At 58.4% G+C, this 19,530-nt stretch overlaps 1 protein-coding gene across 5 annotated transcripts in view; it reads left to right on the top strand.

Annotated features, from left to right (window-relative positions):
* The window catches only part of FUBP3 (far upstream element binding protein 3), a 122,293-nt gene extending 107,000 nt beyond the window's left edge, over positions 1–15,293 (top strand). For all 5 annotated transcript variants that reach the window (XM_053204503.1, XM_027035401.2, XM_027035400.2 and 2 more), the window contains 10 exons: positions 674–776; positions 1,618–1,718; positions 3,806–3,947; positions 7,561–7,721; positions 8,506–8,579; positions 8,842–8,922; positions 9,097–9,173; positions 11,525–11,596; positions 12,877–13,004; positions 13,920–15,293. In XM_053204503.1, the coding sequence (XP_053060478.1) occupies positions 674–776; positions 1,618–1,718; positions 3,806–3,947; positions 7,561–7,721; positions 8,506–8,579; positions 8,842–8,922; positions 9,097–9,173; positions 11,525–11,596; positions 12,877–13,004; positions 13,920–13,928 (948 nt within the window). In that variant the 3' untranslated portion in view covers positions 13,929–15,293. The remainder of the gene's footprint in view (positions 1–673; positions 777–1,617; positions 1,719–3,805; positions 3,948–7,560; positions 7,722–8,505; positions 8,580–8,841; positions 8,923–9,096; positions 9,174–11,524; positions 11,597–12,876; positions 13,005–13,919) is intronic.
* Positions 15,294–19,530: the final 4,237 nt, after the last annotated feature.

Genomic DNA, 19,530 nt, shown 5'->3' with positions numbered 1-19,530 from the left:
CAGATACAAAAGGATGAATACCGTGTGATTCCGCTTACGCGAGGTGCCTAGAATGGGCGAGTGCATAGAGACAGAATGGAGAGGAGAGGTGACCAGGGCTGACGGAAGGAGTCTCCATTCAATAGAATACGGTGTTCTGGGGGCCAGCGATGAAAAGGTTTGGGGGATATAGAGACCGATGATGGGTGCGTAAGGTTGCAAGTGTTTAATGCCGCTGAACTGTATACTTATGAATGGTTACGATGATAAAGACTGTGTTCTGTATATTTCACCAGACAAAAGAATGAAGGGCGGGGAAAACGTTTCACGGACCGTTAGTATAATCATTGTGCACGGTACATTTGTGCTTATTTCAGAGAATTGGGAAGATAAGGTTGCCATTTTTAACCTGTTTTTTGATAAGGTTTATCTTGCTTTGCTTCATTTTTGTAACTATTTCGATCGAATATGCCTAAGAGGCAGGAATGCCATCGTCAACCATGGTATTTTTCCTTTTCCTAAGAGGGAGAAACGTGCTGCATTATTATTATATCATTTCCAGGAAGGCACTACAGTCAAAATCAAGTTGTCTGTTTTTTCTTTTCTTTGTCTTTTTTCCTTTTTTAATGTGCCCTTTAAGAAACAACCGATTTGCAGACAGCGCTGATCAGGTTCTGTTTCCCTGTGCTCTCAGGTGTCTGTGCCGAGGTTTGCTGTTGGGATTGTAATAGGAAGAAATGGGGAGATGATCAAAAAGATTCAGAATGATGCCGGGGTGAGGATTCAGTTCAAGCCAGGTTGGTTTTGATGACTCTCAAAAACCCTTAGTGCCGCGAAGCATTATAAATGCGCTTAACGAGACAAGGACTCTGTACTTAGCTCATGTGTGTGTTCTCTCCGTGCCCCCCTCCCCTATTCTATTACCAAAATACCAGTCCAGCTTTCTCTGGGCCCTCATGGTGTTTCCAACTTTCCATTTGGTCAAGTAAAGCCTTCAAAAAAAAAAAAAATCTTATTTTGACTTCGTCATTTAAAGGTAAAACCATTTGAAAAAGGACTAATATCTTAAAACGAGGGACAGACAGTTCCTTAAATGTTATAGATTTGCCTTCAGGAGCAAAATTATTTACATTGTCTTCATTTCCCTGAAGATGGGAAAACATTGCAGTGTGCTGATTTTTGGAAACATTGCCATACCTCAACCCTGCTTCCTTTCGCGTTAATTGCTTTTTGTTTCTGTAATGAGATCTTTTTAAAATGGCTATAGCTTGGGGTGCCTGGGTGGCTCAGTCCGTTGAGTGTCCAACTTCGGCTCTGGTCACGATCTCACGGTTTGTGGGTTCGAGCCCCGTATTGGGCTTTGCACTGACAGCACAGAGCCTGCTTCAGATTCTCATCTCCCTCCCTCTCTCTGCTCCACCCCCACTCGCTGTCGCAAATAAATAAAAAGATTAAAAATAATAATAAAATGGCTAGAATTGCATGAGAAGTGAGTGTTGGCACAGACGGTGTAAAAAGAGGTAGACGCATACGTTTCTCTGCGCATCTGGTAGGACTATCGATCGCAAGTCAGACTGACCTTTGTTTCCAAGTTACATTTGGGCTTTTTCTAACCCAGTCTCTCCCTCTGTTCGGCAGACGATGGTGTTAGTCCGGAGAGAGCCGCACAAGTCATGGGGCCCCCAGATCGGTGTCAGCACGCAGCACACGTCATCAATGAGCTTATTCTTACAGCCCAGGTGAGTCCGGCTCTCTCGAGTTGGGACATGTCCCCTGCAAAAGCTGATAGTGCCACCCAGGGTCTCGGGACGGCACCACAGAGCAGTCGTGCCCTCTCGGTCACATTCTGGAACCCAGGTCTCTTGTCGGTTGCCTGCCTCTGGGGGCACAGCCGGCGGCCTCTCTGCCTCTGCCCGTTTCCTGCTTTCCCGTTTTTTTGGTGCTAGCTTCTCGCCCTCCTGACTTTATTGTCCCAGGATCTAGCTTTTGTTCATTCGGTAAGTTCCTGGCTGTGGGAACTATCTCGAGAAGTACAGTGCAGGTCGCCAGGTTTCCAGCCATCGGGTGCACTGGGCACAGGACTATTCGTCGAACTCCCATCTTCGCTTCAGAAAGCACTTCAGGACCCCCCAGGTCTTCGGGCTGCCTTCAGGCCCTGGATTCCGCACACATCTCTGTCTCGGGGACATGAGCAGGCGTGTGTGACGCCGTTAACATCTCCACCTGCACCCCGGTTGTGAAGTGCCCTGGGAGTCGCTGTGGCTGAGCTGGGTCGGTCAGCGTGTCCCCTGAGGGAAATTTCAAAACACCTAGAGCCGAAGAGAGAAGCATGGGATCGGACACCACAGCCCCAGCTCTGCTGTGAGGCGTGCGAGCTGGGACCGGTCCCCGCATCTCCCTGGGCCGCGTCCTCTCCCCCGCAGACCAAGGGGTGCGTGTCGGGCCGCGCCGCCCACGGGGTCCCCCAAGCCGTCAAGCATCCATGCTGAAGTTATGGGTTTATAGCCCCCTCCCCAGACTCCCCGAGTCAGCACACCTCAGAGAGGGGCTTGGGCTTCCTCTGGAGTTATGGGCGATTCTTAGGATTAGATGATCTCAGAAGAGAATCCCTCCGTGAGCCCAGCATCCTTTTTAGCAGAGAAGCGTCTACGGACCCGGAGCTGCGGAGGCACAAGCAGCACCTCCGAGAATCTGATACCTGCCGGGGAGTTGGCTCTGTGTGTGCGTGCACGCGCGTGTGTGTGCGAGCGGGCACGCATTTAACGTCCGTCCCTAAAATCGCCACGTTTACTCACTGTTTGCGACTCGTAATAGCCGAGCGCAAGGAAAAAGGCACTCCAAACGTCTCCGCTTTCTGCTGGTTTAGATTCTGGGTGAATGCTCAGTTTACTCTTGTCAGCAGAGGCAGGTCTTGCCGAACGTTTGTCCGCTGTGTTGAACATCTGTTCAGCTTCTCCCTTCCGTGAAGGAGCTCTCAGCTGGACCAGGTTTGCCCTCAACAGATAAAGAAGATGAGGGGGCGCCTGGCTGGCTCAGTCGGTTAAGCGCCCGACTTCAGCTCAGGTCGTGACCTCATGGTTCGTGGGTTCGAGCCCCGCGTGGGGTTCTGTGCTGACAGCTCAGAGCCTGGAGCCTGCTTTGGATTCTGTGTCTCCCTCTCTCCCCCTCCCCCGCTTGCTCGCTCGCTCACTCGCTCTCTCCCTCTCTGTCTCTCAAAAATAAACGTTAAAAAACCAAACCAGATAGAGAAGATTTTAAATGCTGCAGCTCCAGAGTGACTCTGAGGACCAGGACCTCCGATGAGATTGGCTGCCCCCCGAGGGAAAGGAACCTTCTGCTGGGTGTTGGCCTAGGGTGTTGGCTGAGGGATGTGCTCTCTGTTGGGGGCGCAGCGTGAGGAGTCCGATGCCGCTCCGCCCCCAAACCATGGGCCCAGCCGCGTGGCTTGTTCCCTCGGCCTCGGCGTGGAGGAGAAAACTGGCTCCTGATACCTGGACTGTAGGGCCCAGTCCCAAAGACTGCCCAGCAGAGGGGCGCTGGGCCTCAGACACCGGAGTTTATGTCTGACTGCCTGTTTTAGTTGGATGGTTCAGGGCTGTTTATGTAGCCGCCCACGTTAGCCTGCACACGTCCTCCCTGAACGCGCCTGTGATTGGTGTTAATTCCGGCTTTAAGAGAGCACTTCGCAATCTGAAACGTGAAAAGGTGCTCAGGTTGTAATGCGTGGCGTTGATTCCATTCCGTCACTTCACCTCCTCCCCGGAGATGAAAAGTGGTCCCAGTGGCAGTGGCAGAAATCGTCACTCGAGCTTTGCTTCCCTCCCAGGAAAGAGATGGCTTCGGAGGCCTCGCGGTGGCCAGAGGACGAGGCCGTGGCCGTGGCGACTGGAGCGTGGGTGCCCCCGGGGGCGTCCAGGAGATAACGTACACCGTGCCGGCGGATAAGTGCGGCCTCGTCATCGGCAAAGGTAAGGAGGAGGCACCGGGGTCTCCGACAGCAGACGGGTCCTGCACGGTCCCTCCAGAGCGTGCGGGCGGGTCTGTGTGCCGCACTCGACCGAACGTGCAGGGTCTGGGGCTTCCGCTGCCTTCCGCGGGAACCCGACCGGGTCGGGTCTTCTCACGAACATGGGCAGAGCTAGTCGTTGGCTCCCGTGTGTGAACAGACAGCGGGGAAGACCCACCGGCAGCAGAGCAGGCGCCGGTTGTGGGCGAGGCGCCCCGCACGCGAGGGGCCTCTCGGCGTTTGCCGATCGACTGATCGGCGATTCGCTTCCCTCCGAGGAACTTAGAGGAACAGTTAAGATCGTTGCTCAAGTGAAGAGTGCCGTCCGACAAGCGTGTCACCTCCAGTCCTTAGCGGGCGTGGGCACTTGGGCCCTGTGGACACGCGGGAGGATGGTGTTTTACGTTTTCGGCCCGTCTCCCGTGAGTAGCAGACACCCCGCGGAGGGGAAGAGAAAACTGACGGGATCGTGGTTTCTGGGCTTTGTAGAGAGTGTTAGCAAGAAACCCTCGTTGGCGGCTGGTGTGGCCCCTCTCCACCCTTCCCTGCGAGCAAGGGAAGAGCAGGCAGACATCGCTGCGGCGGCGAAGGTGTCTCCGTGAGGGTACCGTCCGTGGGCCCTCGGGGGAGCCTCGCCGGGGGCAGCACGTGCGCGTTTGACAACCTGTGGGGGACGCAGAGACAGGCTCCGCCCCAGGGTTTCTCCAGTGTTCGCGACCACCAGCCCTCCCTGACCTGTCGGAGATGTGCTAATGATCCACGGCGCGTGATCCGAGAACGTCTTCAACAGGGAGTTGAGGCTGCCTTAGCGCGCTCTCGTGCGCCTGCACGCGCCCTCCTGAGCCTCTCAGTCACCTTCTGGAGTCTGTGCTTAGCCCTGCCCGTGAAGTGTGTACGCGCTTGTATGCGTGCTCTTGCCAAATGTTTATCTCCCGTCGTCTCTTAGATTGTTTACCTTTCGGAGGTGGCAGGAACGGCGTGGGTTCGTTTTAATTTCCCGGCAGGGGATACGTGCTGATGAGCGTTCAGTGGATATTGTCAGCTGCCCAGATGCTGTGTTAAGTCAGAGCCGCCCCCCGGACCATCGGCCTGGCTGCTGCGAGATGAAAACCAGTAGGGGCCCGTAGGCTGAGAATCAGATCTAGGTTTCTGTGCCTTTTGAGAACCATTTTGTCAGCGAGGTTTGACCGTGCATCTCCTCTAGACTGGCAGAATCTCGCCGCCTTTACTGTGTAGACTGCTCCCCGGAGTCCGTGAAACCTGGGTGCGGGCAAACGGCCCCTCGTCGTGTGTCCCCGCCAGAGTCCCGCTGGGCGACTCCCGCACGAAAGTGACAACAGTGCAAGGCGGTGACTGATCCTGTGTCCCGGGGCTTCGACAGCAGCCTCGATAACCCAGGGTTCGGCGAGCAGGGTCTCTCTCCCCGCCGCGCACACCGCACACGCGGGCTGGGTGAGGGGCGCGCCTTCTTCGGAGAGGCGCGTGGTGAGGGTGAGTGAGGGAGGCAGGAGAGGGAGCCACAGGCAGCCAGGCCCAGCTCCCCCCCCCCCCCCCCAGCCCCCCTACCCCCCGGCTCCAGCCCTTGGACAGACGCTGCGCCTCCCGGGGCCCCTGCTGGATTTCCATGATAAATACGGCAGTGGTGACAGATAGTGTGGCCAGCCCTGCTCTTGTCAGCCGGGCCTTTTAGCAGGTTTGATTAATTGCTTTACGATTTCACGTCCAGCCGGGGGGCCACTGGTGGGTCGCTTCTGCCCCCCATCAGGTGGAAGAATGGACAGGCTGCCGAATGCGTCTGTAGACAGCCACCATGTGCCAAGCTGGTGACCTCATTTTGAAGGAAGGTGAACTTAAATTAACTCCTTCCGGCCCCGTGCGGTTTTGTGGTGCCTCTTCACCTTCCGAGCGTGCTGCCCGGGCCTCCGGGATCGGGGCCTGCGGGGCTGCTGCTCCGGGGCCCGGCGGAGGACAGCCGGTCTGGGCTCGGCCTCAGACACACGCGCAGTTTGTGCGCTTGCCTCCAGAACCCGAGAACCCCGTGGCGTCTGGGGGGGACTCAGGGCCTCGGCCCGTTCTTTCTGCTCTTTGTTGCACCCCAGAGACACTTTGCCCAGGACTGGCAAAGCTGTTCACGTGTCATGGTGCAGAGAAAATAAATTCACGACCTGGGAGCGGAGGGCGGCAGTTCCAGGGCTGGGAGGGGCTCGCTTCTACCCGGGGGCCGGGGAGCCGCTGTGGGCAGGCTTGCTGTGACTTCCACGTTGGTCAGTGCCCTTTGCTCGAGGGGGAAAACGCAGGGACGCTTTTCTGGAGCTGTAGCAGAACTTCACGTGCACGTCCCGACCCGTCGGTCTGCGGAGTGCTTTTTCATTTGCTTTTAAATTGAAGCCCACCCTCAACTAAACTGACGTACGGCACCAGCCGATCTGCACCAGGCCCTCTCTCCGAAGGCCATCAGCCTCCCGGTTTCCCTCCTGTGGTGCCCGCCTTCAGGAAGCCTGGTGGGACCCCGGCCCCGTCTTTGCTTCCTGGCCCCACAGCGTCCCGTCGAGGACGAGATAAGACACAGGCTGGGCCTGCTCTTGGGAACCCCTCCTTGTCTACTTGCCCCAGCAGCAGGCTAGGGGGCCGGTTGTAGCGCAGGAAGGATGGTGGACGTGTTACCATGAAATGACAGGTGTCATCTGAGGTTGGTTTTGACTCCGGGCCGGGTGGAGCGACACAGACTGGCCTTCAGTCTTTGCTTTTCATCACTTGGGGCTCTCTGGTCTCCTGCGCCAGATTTTCCACAGACTGTCTTTCTCTAACATTCGCAAAACTCTGCTCCCAAGTTTCCTCATACTCTGCGCGCCCCCCCCACCCCCCCAATGGAGCAGGACTGATCTGTAAGTTCTGTGAAATTTCTAAAGAAGAATCACACCATTGTGACACTGCTGGAGCCTTTGTTACGCAAATCTCATTAAGAGACTGGAACTCTCACGGGTTTTTCAAAGAGTCCAACTAAATTTTCATTACCCCGCTCCACCCAGGCCCCTGTGACCCCCATCTCGGCTGCCTCTCTGTCTAGACCTGCCCCCCCACCCCCACCCCCACCCACGGAGGAGGCAGGGACCCGAGAAGTGACAACATGGGACGTTGGACGCCCGAGTGGGCTCCAGGCATTGTTGGAGCCGGAGGCCGTCTGTTCGCCCTGTGGAGCGGGGAGGACTGCAGCGAGGCGGCCCACGCCGGGGCTCAGGGGGCCCCCATTGTACGAGGAGGATGGGGTGCCTTCCCTGGGCCTGGGACGGCCGAGCTCCCTCGTGTGCATCCAGGGGCCCCGGGCGCCCCGCGGTGTCTGCTTCAGCCTGGCTCGGAGGGAAGGACCAGCTTCGCTCACGAGTCTGGTTTTGCAGACGAGAAGGCCCTGGTGTTCGTCAGAACCGGTTCGGAGTAAACCGAGGGCACTTCTCTCCCGGGCGAGGGCTGGGGCGCGGGCCCCGCCCTTCCCTCCTCTCCACGGCGGAATCCTCCAGAATGTCCGGCTCTGCCCCCACTGCCACTTATCCTTGTGTCTTGTGTCCACCTGCCCGCAGGAGGTGAGAACATCAAAAGCATAAATCAGCAGTCGGGAGCGCATGTGGAGCTCCAGCGGAACCCCCCCCCCAGCACCGACCCCAGCCTGCGAGTATTCACCATCAGGGGCGTCCCTCAGCAGATCGAGGTGGCCAGACATCTCATAGATGAGAAAGTTGGTGTACGTACAAGGTTCTCCCTACCTGGCGTGACGATAGCTGGGTTTCCTTTTGGGATGTCCCGGGTACCTGTCCCCCCCCAGAAGCTCGTACTTCCTGTGCTTTCCGGCCCTCGCGTGCCGTGAGGGCCACCCCTCCCGCTTTGCCACGGGGGGCGGGGAAGGTCGGGGCCCGGGGTTGGGGGGGGGTGCCAGGCGAGGAAGGAAGCCCTCTGGCAGGTCTCCCCAAGGCCCCACAGCTCAGCAGCTCAGGCCCAGAGCCGTGCGCCCCACAGGCTTAGATGAGCAGCCCGGGCAGCAGCCTTCCCCCCGGCGCTGCCCCGACTCCCGCGGGCCTGGCCCTGGCGGCCGGCCCTGCAGGCAGCGTTCATTGACTCTGGCTTTAGTTTCAGGCGCCTCAAAGCAGATAAAGAAAGGGAGTGTTGATGGAGGACAGATTGGCCACTGCTCACCTCAAAGGGGACGTAGAATGGCAGAAAGAGCCATGGGCCAGCCTAAATTGACGGGAGAGTCAAGCAGGTTGGTCCCGACCCCCAGGGTGACACGCTAGGGCCGTTGTGGTGGTGCCAGCGTTGGCTGCGTGTGGTATCGGTCACTCCACGGGGCAGAAGCCGTTTCTGCAGAAAAAGTCCACTGTGGGGAAGCAAGGCTAGTGAGCGTCATAGGGTGTCTTGACCTCCCTCGGCTCTGTCTCCCCGAAAGCGGTAGTTTGCCTCGGGGTGGGCCTGGGGCAGAGGGCGGAGGTGCGGCCCACAGGCAGTGAGAGCTCCCTCTGTGCCCATGACAGGGGACCGGTCTGGGAGCACCCGGAGCCTTCGGACAGAGCCCGTTCAGCCAGCCGCCCACGGCGCCTCATCAGCAGTGAGTCTCACCTCGGTCTCTGCCTCAAGAGGCTCTCTCTTTCCAGCTGCTTCCAGGGAGGGCCAGCCAGTAGCCTGAAGTTCTGGGTGTGGGCAGGTCCCATCCCTTTGGCCCTGTCCGTTGGCCCCTCTGTGTCTAGCCTGTTCGTAGCCCGCTGAGCGGTCCCGGGGTGAGAGCCTTCCCGGAGGCCTTCCTGGAGGTGGAGGGCCTCCCGGCCCGGGCCCTCAGGCACTGTGTTCATTGATTCTTCACTTTCTTGCAGTGCTTTTCCTCCGAGGAGCTCGGCCTGCTTCCCCAGCATCGCTGCTAAGGTGAACGGAAACCCCCCCAGCACCCCTGTGAGGTGGGTGACTTCTCGCTCCGTCGGGACGGGTGGCACTGGGGCCCCGGCCACTGCCGGTAGGGGGCGGGGGAGCAGCGAAGGGCGAGGGCGAGGCCGGCGTGGCGGGAGGGGGCCTCAGGCCAGGAGGAGGGGGTGTGACCTGCTCTGGGACGAATGACCCTCTCGTCTTCCCAGCGGTCCTCCGGCCTTCCTGACCCAGGGATGGGGCAGCACCTACCAGGCGTGGCAACAGCCCACCCAGCAGGTCCCAAGTAAGTGACTCGGGAGGAGGCGGGACCGTGCGCGCCGCGCGGAGGCCGAGGGGCTGCTGTGTCTGACACGCGGGCTGGGGAGCCGCCGGCAGGCCCTGCGGAGACGGTGTGTGTGGGTCTCAGCGGCTGCCCGGCTGAGCGGCTGGCTCCCTCCCGTCCACCTCTCAGGGCTGCCTTTCCCTTCTGCTCTGTCCTTCTCAGGGCCGCACTCCTGTCCGCTCTGCTCCCACCCCACCACCGGGGCAGGAAGGCCTGGGGGTTGGGCCTGGCCCTGCCCTCCTTTCTCCCCCAGGCTGTGCCCGCTTTCCGGGCTCCCCGCCCACTCCCCACGGTGGCTCCCCACGGTGACCATCTCCCCTCCTTGTCTCCAGCGCGGTCTTAGGCTGTTCTTTCTGCCTCCTGGGTTTGCCGGAGGATGAGCTGGGCCGGGTGATGCCTCTCCCGACAGCTGATTGTAAGAGAGGGGTCCCCGCAGCCTGCCCTCCGGCCCCCACGTGGCCTCATGAGTCGCTCTGGAGCTTTATTGCTGGTACAGCCTTCGAAAACAAGAACGAGACAGAAAGCTCACCTTCAGATGTGGGGCCCTCTGAAGCGGCCGCCTGTGTTTGGAAAGGGTCCTGTGGTCTGTCTGCACGAGGTCCTTGCGGCTCTGCCCCCGAGGGCCCGAGCCCGCGTCCCGGGCTCCCCTGCCGCTCCCCCCCCCCGGGCGCGGCTGGACAAGCCCGCGTGGAAGCCGACTCGGGGCGGCCCTCCGCACGGTCCCCTTCTCTGGGCCCCCGTCTGGTCGTCTGTGGCACGAAGGGTTTAGACTGCATTCCCACCGTACCCGGGAGGTCTGAGATGGCACGCTCGCCCTCTGTTGTTCCTTTTCTTCCGCGGTATTTGTGAAGCGTCTCAAACGCGCGGGATACCGTCGAGAATTGTCCCGCCGACTCGTGTGCCCCGCCTGGTGTCCGCCGGGCCCGGGCTTCACGGCGCCCACTTTGTCCCAGAGCCTCTTCCCGTTTTCTTTCCTTCTGTGCCGGTCAGCTTTAGGGCCCTCAGGACAAGAGGTGACCCGGGTCAGGTTCATGTTTGCCCCGGCGTCGAGGACCGAGACTCTATGAGAAAGCCCTAGACTCGGGGCAAGTGACAGGGGCCATGGCGTCCCTCCAGAGGGGAGCTGACCCTGGGGCCGCGGTTCCGCGGGGGCCCAGCCCGGCCGCCCGCCTTGGCCCAGGTTGGCCAGGAGGGCTTGGCAGAGGCACGTGGGACGAGTCCAAGAAAGCACCGTCGGGGCTTGGCTTCCTGCCGCCGTTCCCAGCCTTCGCCGTTGCCAGCCTTCTGGGTCTGACAGAGGAGCCCTTGGTGCCCCCCCCCCCCCCCCCCCCGGCCTCCGAAACTGCCTCATTCCAATCCCAGCCTCGTCCGGAGTCCCTTCCTGCCCCACCGGGAGGATGGGGGTGGTGGTCTCCCCTCCGTTCCCCCCACCTCGCTTCTTCCCGAGCCCCACACACAGACTGCCCCGCCCCCACCCCCACCCCTCCTCAGATGCAGTAAATTAACTCGAGGGGAAGACACTTTGCAGTGGACGTGGGCACCATGGCACGTGCTGCCTGCCGGCCGCCAACTGCAATGGTGACAGAAAACAGGACGCTGCGGGGGTCTTAGCAGGTGACGCGAAAGCCAGCCCTGACCTCGGCAGAAAGGAAGGCCCCGGCTTGTGGCCCCGCTCCAGGCTTGTCGTCCCTCCACGCCCGGGGCTGGCCGCTGCCACCCTGTTCCGCAGCCCAGCCCTCGCGGCCGGCACCACACAGAGCGCACACCCCGGGGAGTGCACTGGACGCGACCCCACGCGCCTCCTCTCCCGCTCCGCTCCTGTCCCGGAAAGGCGCGAAGCTAGATTGGGATCAGGCGCGCAGGGTGGCCCTCGGCCCCTCTGCCGTGTGGCCCTCGTCGTCCCGTCCTCACCGCGGCAGTCTCTGGGCCGTTTTCCCTGTACTCTGCTCGTCCAGGGTGAAAGCCGCCAGTTCTCGAACAGAAGGGCCAGGGGAAGGGTGCGGGCAGCACCACTTGGATCTTCCGTCCCGTTTGAAGGCCGATTCGGGGAGCCTCAGACGCAGTCGCCCCAACCCCGGGGCTCCCTGCAGCTCGGATCTCCACCCGAAGGGTCCAGGCCGGTCCCACCAGTTGCGGGGGGGGGACAGCCGTCCCGCCCGGCCCCACCCTTACGGGGACCGTAATCACACCTGTCTGCCCGTCGGCCTGTCCCTGCGGCCAGCCTGCTGCCGCCTTCCCCGGCCGCAGGGCCTGGAGCGAGCGCAGAGCAGGGCCCGGCGCCGGGGGCCTGACCCTTTGTGTTCTCCGCACAGGCCAGCAGAGCCAGCCGCAGAACAGCCAGCCCGACTACAGCAAGGCCTGGGAAGACTATTACAAAAAACAGAGTGAGTGAGACGGCCTTCCGAGCAAGCAGACCCCTGGGCCCAGAGGCCCCACGCCTTAGGCTTCGTCGGCCGTGCCTCCCCGTCACCTTTGTTCTTCAACGCTTTCCCTGTGTGACTCGATCTCAGTCCTGCCTTTGTCTCCCTGGGTCCCTGTGTGTCTGTCAGAGGTGACGTCCCCCCCCCCCCCCCGCCCCCCAACCCCTTCTGGATGCCACAGGGCCTGAGGACAGCTCAGGGCCGGCTGTCCCTGCCTCGGCCGCCCCCTTTAGAACCACTTGGCCAGGACTTAGACCAGCCAGGCGTCCTCTTCCGTGACCGGCTTTTTCTGGTCGTTTCCGGGTGGGGAAGAGGAAGAACAAAACTCAGGGCGGGAGTCTAAAATTGGAGGGGGTGTTGAGGTGCTGGCCTCCCGCCTCGAGGAAGCTCATTTTCTTAGCTGTGCCAGAAACAAAACCCATCTTTTTAACGAGAGAAGGAAGAGATTTGGGAACAGCAACCAGAAAAGCCCCCAAATAACTCATTGAAAACTCGTGCGACATCCTCCGTATGTATTTGCGAAACTGCCGAGCCACAGTGGCTGTCGGGGAAGACGGCTCACATGCCTTGATTTCGAAGGGTGTCACCTGCTGGTTGGAGCGGCTCAGGTCAGAGGCCGCTGAGGAGATGTTCGCCCTGGTGTTTGGGATCATCACCAGGTGGATAGCCCTTCCAGGGACTTCGATGGGGGTCAGGGAGGTAATCGGCACCCCAAGCACCTGCTGAAAGGCCAGATGCCCCGTCTTCCCCAGACCTCCCGAGTCTAGACTCCCAGACATACGTGGGCCTGTGTTTCCAGCCCTGGTGGGATTGGCCCCTCCCCTCCGCACAGGCGCACCCCACACCCAAGCCAGGGACTTACACTCCTTTCCCTCTTCCCGCCTCTCTCTCTCCCTCCCTCCCTCCCTCCCTCCCTCCCTCCGTCTCTCTCTGTCTCTCTCTCTGGCACTGGCAGCCGACGGGGCACGCAGACAGATGCAGAGAAGGTGATTCTGGAGAGAAGACAGACAGGAGGGTCCCGTAGGGGCGGAGCAGGGCCAGGAGCACAAGGCTAATGGCACCTTCTTGGGGCAGGCACGCGGGCCGCGCCCGACCGCCCCGGCCCCGGCCCCGCCGACGTCCAGCGCCTGTTCCGGCCGCCCCCGAGCCTTTGGGAAGGGACCCCTCCAAGCTGGCAGTGTCCCCGACCTCCCCCCGCCACATGCCCGCCCCCGGTAACCCCTGTCCTCTCCTCTGTCGGTCAGGTCACGCCGCCAGCGCTGCCCCTCCGGCCAGCTCCCCGCCGGACTACACGATGGCCTGGGCCGAATATTACAGACAGCAGGTCGCTTTCTACGGGCAGACGTTAGGACAGGCTCAGGCCCACAGCCAGGTGCGTCACCGGCCAGCAGGCCCGGCCCCCAGCCCCTTTCCCCGGAGCCTGGGTGTGCACCCGGCCACGGCCATGCCGGCCCCCTCCTCGCCCCGGAGAGAGCGGGTTTGGGCCAAGCGGGGGAGGGATTGGCTGGGCAGCCCCTGGGAGGAAGGCGACTCACGCCCGGTGCTGAGTGGCACTCAGCTTCCCCAGCTGTCGGGGAGTGCGCCCAGACGGAGGACCCGGGGCGGGCTTGGCGTCACGGTAGGGACCGTGGGGGTCACGGTCCTTGAAGAGGGCGGCGTGGCCTCACTGTCACCCTTGGCCCCGGCCAGCGGTGAGGGGCAGGCGGCAGGAGGGCGAGTCCGCAGCGTCTGCGGGCCCGACAGGGCAGGGCGCCTGGCCTTCATCCCACGCGGAAACCCTCTCGGCCCTCGTCCGGTCAGAAGCCAGAAACCGGTTTCTTATTAACTTAGGGAACGTGGCGAGATCCTCCCACAGAGCATTTCTCAGGTGACCCGACGCCAGCCAGGTCCCTGTGGAGGCGTGTCGGTTACCACAGGCCCCGGGCCCAAAGCTCGCTGGTCATCTCATCGCCAAAATTGGCCCTCTGTGCCCGGGGCCCTGCAGAGACAGGGGACGGGGCTGATGGGTGGCCGAGGACAGCTCTCTCGCGCCCACTCCCCTGCCCCACACCGCGGTGTCCCTTGCTTGGAGAGCCGCCCAGGACCTCCTGTTCAGGAGAGGGTTTGTCTGGGCCAGGTCCCATGACGCGGGGCCCCGGGGAGACGCGGAGACATTGGCTCGTGTGTGTGTGTGTCCACGCCTGTTGAGGGGCCAGAGGGGGGAGGGTGACCTGTCACCCCCTGCCGACAGAGACGAGGACATGAGAGGTGGCCTCACAGACCAACTTCTGTCCCCTTCCTTCCCCAGGAGCAGTAGGACGGCGGCCCGCAGTGCTTTTCTCCCCGAAATCATTGTGAGCGAAAACCCGTTTGTAACAGAGGTTTATAGATTTGCAAACCTTTTGATGAAGAACTTTTGTTTTGTTCTGTGAAACACTATATTTAGATTAACAGGACTTTTCTAAAAATCGGGAAAAATTCATTACTAAAAATGGCTGATAATTTCTGTTTCATTGTTCTTGTTTGTTATTTCAAACGTGTAAGCTCTGGGATTCTTTTTGGAGCAGTGCCTACAAATTCAGGCACCAGAATGTGCCTCAGAGCAGTGACATTTCAACACGGTGTGTTTTCGTTTCGTTTCGTTTCGTTTCGTCGCGCGTCTTTTTATTTAGTTTTTTGGTTTGTTTTTTTTTTTTTTTCTGTTGCGACAGAAAGTGGCTTGGAAATCTTAGGTGGTATGTAACAAATTCTTTTAAAAATTTTTAAACAGTATTTAAATATTCTTAAATGTGTAAATTCATTAAATGTTTTACTTCTAATTTCTTGTATCTTGGCTGTCTGGTTTTACTGCATTTTTTAAAAAAACTGAACTATTATGTATTGTAATTAATTATGTGAATTCTGAATTGAGACAGAGAATTGTATTGCTGTCCAACAGGGATTGGGAGGGGGCATTTTATAGGGTTTGTATAATTTCTAGAGTGCTAAAGGGGTAATATAAAAATGTATTCTTGTGTTTAGCATACGTTTTTTTTTCGTGTCTCCATTACCATTTGCAACTGTGTATCTAAGACCTCCAAGCTGGTTTTAAAAACAAAACGAAAAACCTTTCTCTCTTCTCTCAGAAATATAAATACTGTTATTTTTAATATTAAAAAGAAATCCGATATAACTTTTAACAAACACTGTGGAACATTAAACCGCATAAAAATGTAGTAACTATTTTTTAATTCCAAGGTGTTTCCTTCCTTTTTCCTTTGAGATATTTTCTTAATATTTGTCAAATTAACTAGACGAATAAATAAATCTAGTATTAACCACAATATGAATTAAATGATTTTGATTTAATAAAAGGGATAATATGATCTCCGACGTTTACTGTAGTGTATCTTGTACAGATAACATGTATTTTTAAAGGAAAGAAAAACGGAATCGAAGCTGTTTTTCCTTGCATTTTTCATTGATCTGAGGGACATTCCGTTTGAAATGTACCGACGTTACAGTCTCTGTTTTTTTCTCCTTATTTTCCTTATAATGCTTGAAATGTCTAACTATTAAAAAAAAGGCAATTGGAAAATGTTATGCATGTTGTTTAAAAAAAAAGTGTTCTTTTTATTTGACTGACAATTCATTTTACACTCTATATAATAAAATTTCCACAAGACGTCTTGTGGGCGAAGTATTTTTAGTCTGTTCGCTTTCCTCTCGCTCGTTCGGCCCCCTGCCCCCTGCCCCCTGCCCCCTGCCCCCTGCCCCTGGCCATAAAATCGAGCGAAGATTCTTGCGGTTCGTAGCCCGCTTGTCCTGCGCGAACATCAGCCCGACTTAGCTGGGGCCCGGCTCGTTAAGCTCATTTTATTTTAAAGGCTTCGCAGAAGCGGACGGTCTGACGGGAGAGCCTCGATCACCACCAGCCCCTCTTACCTGTCCCATCTGGCCGGGGGGGGGGGGGGGGGGGGCTGTGACACCGAGACGTCAATAGCGAGTTTCCTCACGGCTGTCATGCTAAGTGGAGCCGGAAGATTCATCGAAGGGAGGTTGTGACCAACTCTGCAGCCAGATCAGCACGCTTCCCGAAACTTGAGTCGGTCGGCACACGGCCTCCCTCCGCCCGCCCGCCTCCCCACACCCCTCCCGGGCATGCGGGGACGTCAGGGCTGCTCTGGGCCCGGTGCCCTTGGCCTGCCTTCCACGCTGTCCTAGGCTGCCCGGCCGCTCCCTCCGGGGCCCCGAGCCCCGCCGAGGGATACCGGGGGCTGGGAGACCCGGAAAGCCCCAGCGAATGTGCCTTCTTCCCGTGTTCCCGTTAAGGAAACAAAAGTGGGGGGGGGGGTCCTTACCCACAGGTTCGAGTCACAGAGGGCCCTGCCGTTTCAGGACAGGGCGTGACCGTGTGGGCCCTGCTGTAGAGGGGACTGAGGAAGACAGAGGAGCCTTGTACTCCGCTTTCTCCTTCCCTCCTTTCCTTTTCCTTTCCGGTCGGTTAAAGCAACGGGCTCTGAACACAGCTCCCGACTTTTAATATTTGAAAACGCCCTCCCACGGCCGCTAGCTTTACATGTGAGTCATTGCCTGGTGTAGACGCCCGGTGCTGCGAGCACCCTGTGTAGAACCCTCGGTGGGGGGGGGGGGGGGGAGTGCGTGCGTTTCCAGTGTGGGTCCCTTTTCTCTTCTCCACCCCAAACTCTAAGAGGAGGGGAGGGGGGAAAGCATCTGTGGCTCCTCGAGGCCGAAAAGGGGTGTGGACGGCAGCCGTGCGGAGGCCTGTTGAGAGCCGGAAGACAAAAAGATGTGGCATCTTTAACTACACCTCTAGAGAATCGAGTTTGACGTTGAGAAATTGAATAGTAAAAGCCACTTGGAAAGAAGGAGGGGCGGGCAGGAGGAGGGCATAAACGCTGATGATGGGAATGGGAATTGGGGAGAGGGCATTACAGAGAAGACTTCCTTCTAATTCATCTTCCAAGCTCTGCCAAAACAGCATTTGGCATGGTTCACAGGGAGCGATTGTGTGATAATGAACCCTAAGGTGTCCCTTAATTGAAGACTGAGCATTGCGGTTCGTGCCAAGAGTCGTAAATGGTGCAGGCTTGCGGGAGGATGCATTTTCTTAAATGTATCGGTAAGTACAGATTAGCGTTTGTCCCCAGTGAAATGCCCATACTATAAATTATGGAAATCTCTCTCTCTCTCTCTCTCTCTCTCTCTCTCTCTCTGTCTCTGATGCAACCTTTTATTGAAGCGGGGAAAGGCGGGGTATAGTGCAGCAGGAGGCAGGGGGAAAGTTTGCAAGCATATGAAATTTGGCCCTTCATTAACATGGCGCCCACAGAAGATGGTTTTCATCAGCTGTCTGGTGTTCTGGAAGGAAGGCCAAAGTGCTTGAAATGTACCAAGTTCAGCGATTGTGTTCCATTAAGAAAGCTGCACGGTCATCACTGAAAGGACAGTCTGGGTTTGGGGAGGCGGGGGTGGGGCGGGTGCCCAGTCTGACTCCAGAACCCTGCCCCCCCCCTTCTCCCACCCACCACCACACGCCCCCAGACTTGGCCTCGGCCCGCCTCCCCAGGGCAGTGTTCAAGGACCGGACTGGGCTGTTACCGAACGACCCAAGAGTTTGGGCTGGGGGTGGGGAGTGCTCCCGGCAGCGTGCTCCCTCGACGTCCCTGCCCCCTCAGCGGGTGGGGGGGGGTGCCGTCTTTTCAGGGTCCCTTTTCAGGGGTGACCGTCTGTGGTGCCCTGCAGCCCCCACAGTCGGGGTGGCTGGGGCCCAGATGGCATGAGACAGGACCCGGCCCACGAGGGCGTTTGGACGCCATGGAGCCTCAGCTCCCAGCCGGCTGCGATGGCACAGTTTTCCGAGCCCCACTTCTGGTCCCCGGGGACACAGCCGGGTTTGGTTTTTTTTTTTTAGACAGGCTAATGCAAATGGTCCTAACAGACTCTTAGAGATTAATGGCCAGAAAGTGGCTTGACACTCAGTTCCGCAGGGGGTGCTGCTGGCCCTGGGTCCGTGCCTGGCGTGGGGTGGAAGGGGAAGTCGAGGAACCCCGTAACAACGAAGCTCCTTGCTGGCCTTTGTCCCGAGGGACTTCTAGCAGCATCTAGCAAGGGAGTTCTGGTCCCTTCCCAGAGGAGACTGATGAAGGTCTCCATGTCTTGGAGGGTAGACAGGAGGGTCCTTCCCATTTCACAGCCGAGGGCTCCGCGTGACTTCAGTGGTCATCCAGATGACCTGCCCTCGTTCAGACAAGTGGAGGGGCCGGTTCTGTGCCAAGTTCTATGCTGTGCTCATCCAGGGCTGCATTCGAGAGCCCACAGGAGCATCAGGACCACCAAGCGAGGCAGCCAAGATGGTGGGGGAGTGGCCGTGAAAGCGTTGAGCGCCGACCGTGGGCCAGGCCCTGTGAGGCCCTTACAGCCGACCGTTGTCTTCCGTTCCGCATTTACGAATGCCCCTGCTCACCAACGGTTGTGTGTAATCTCCAGATGAACACCCACCGCGCTTCCGTGGATGTTCTCGGCCAAAAAAAATACAATCGGAGTTGCGCGACGCACGGGTCTCTCGCCGAGGGAAACAGAGGCAACGCGCTGCCTGCCCGTCACGGCTCTGGGGCTGTAGGCAAGTGTCCGTCTGGCGGTCTATTCAGTGCCACGGTTTTGCAACGTTTGTGCTTCCTGTGGGTGGTTTCGCTGCTGAAAATGGCCCTGAGCACGGTGCCGTCCAGTAGCCCTAAGTACAAGCAGGCAGTTGGTGTCAGTGAACCGACAGTATATATGAAATGAGGTGTTTTTATTTTTTTATACCTATTTATTTCATTTAATCTCTACACCCCAACGTGGGGCTTGAACTCATGACCCCAAGCTCAAGCGTCACGCGCTCCTCCGGCTGAGCCACCCGGGCGCCCCAAATAGGGGTCTTTACTGTTTTATGAAGTTTGCTTATTTTCGTTTTGAGAGAGCGCACAAGCCGGGGAGGAACAGACAGAGAGAGGGAGACAAGAGAGAATCCCAAGCAGGTTCCGCACGGTCAGCACAGAGCCCGACGTTCGGACCATGAGATCGTGACCTGAGCCGAGATCCAGAGTCGGACGCTTAACCGAGAGAGCCAGCCGGGCGCCCCCAGATAAGGTGTCTTTAAACGGAAACACGCATTAAACACGGTTACGTGCCGGTGGGTGAAACGCTGTGGCCAGAGGCGTGAAGGGACCTAACCTTGTGTCTCCCCTGGGAGCGATGGTGCCCTCTTCCCCGATTCAGCTTCTCCGAGACTTTATAGAGCGTAACGGCAGCAGCGGCGTGGAGGGTATAAATGCACCGACAGTCGAGCTTGGGTGTGAGCACTGCCCCCACCGCTGTGACCTAAGGCACATTATTCAGCACTCCGTGCCCCCAGCTCCCTCAACTGCAGCGTGGGGATGAGAACTATCCACCTGGTCAGGGGCTGAGTTAGGATTCAATGACAAGTATGTAGAGCACTTGACATCTGCTTCATGATGAGCACCCAAAACATGGCAACTCATGGTAATGACTGAGTCCAGGACCTCTGACTGTTCCAGTGGCTTTTCCCATTCCGTGGCGAGTGCCAGGGGCTGACTGTGCCATCTGAAAAAGGCATCAGCCTCGCTATTGACCCTCTCTCTGGCTTCTTCTGGGCTCTCCCGGTCTCCCCCAGGATTCTAGGACCCCCAGATCAAGTTTGTTGGTCCCCCAAAGCCATGGCGGCCAGGCCGTTAGGAAAGAGCGGCCTTCGTGGGCAGGTGGGGCAACTCTGGGAGAAGCCAGGACCCCACCCACCCACCCAAACACACACACACACACACACACACACACACACATCGCCGTGTGCCACAGATGTGTGGGCTGGCCAGCGCGCGGGGGTGCGGATCAAGGCTGCTCCATTCTGGCCTGAAAGCTGA

Source organism: Acinonyx jubatus, chromosome D4, assembly GCF_027475565.1.
Source record: "Acinonyx jubatus isolate Ajub_Pintada_27869175 chromosome D4, VMU_Ajub_asm_v1.0, whole genome shotgun sequence".
In the NCBI taxonomy this organism is placed as follows: domain Eukaryota; kingdom Metazoa; phylum Chordata; class Mammalia; order Carnivora; family Felidae; genus Acinonyx; species Acinonyx jubatus.
This window is presented reverse-complemented; position numbering and strand designations above follow the sequence as displayed.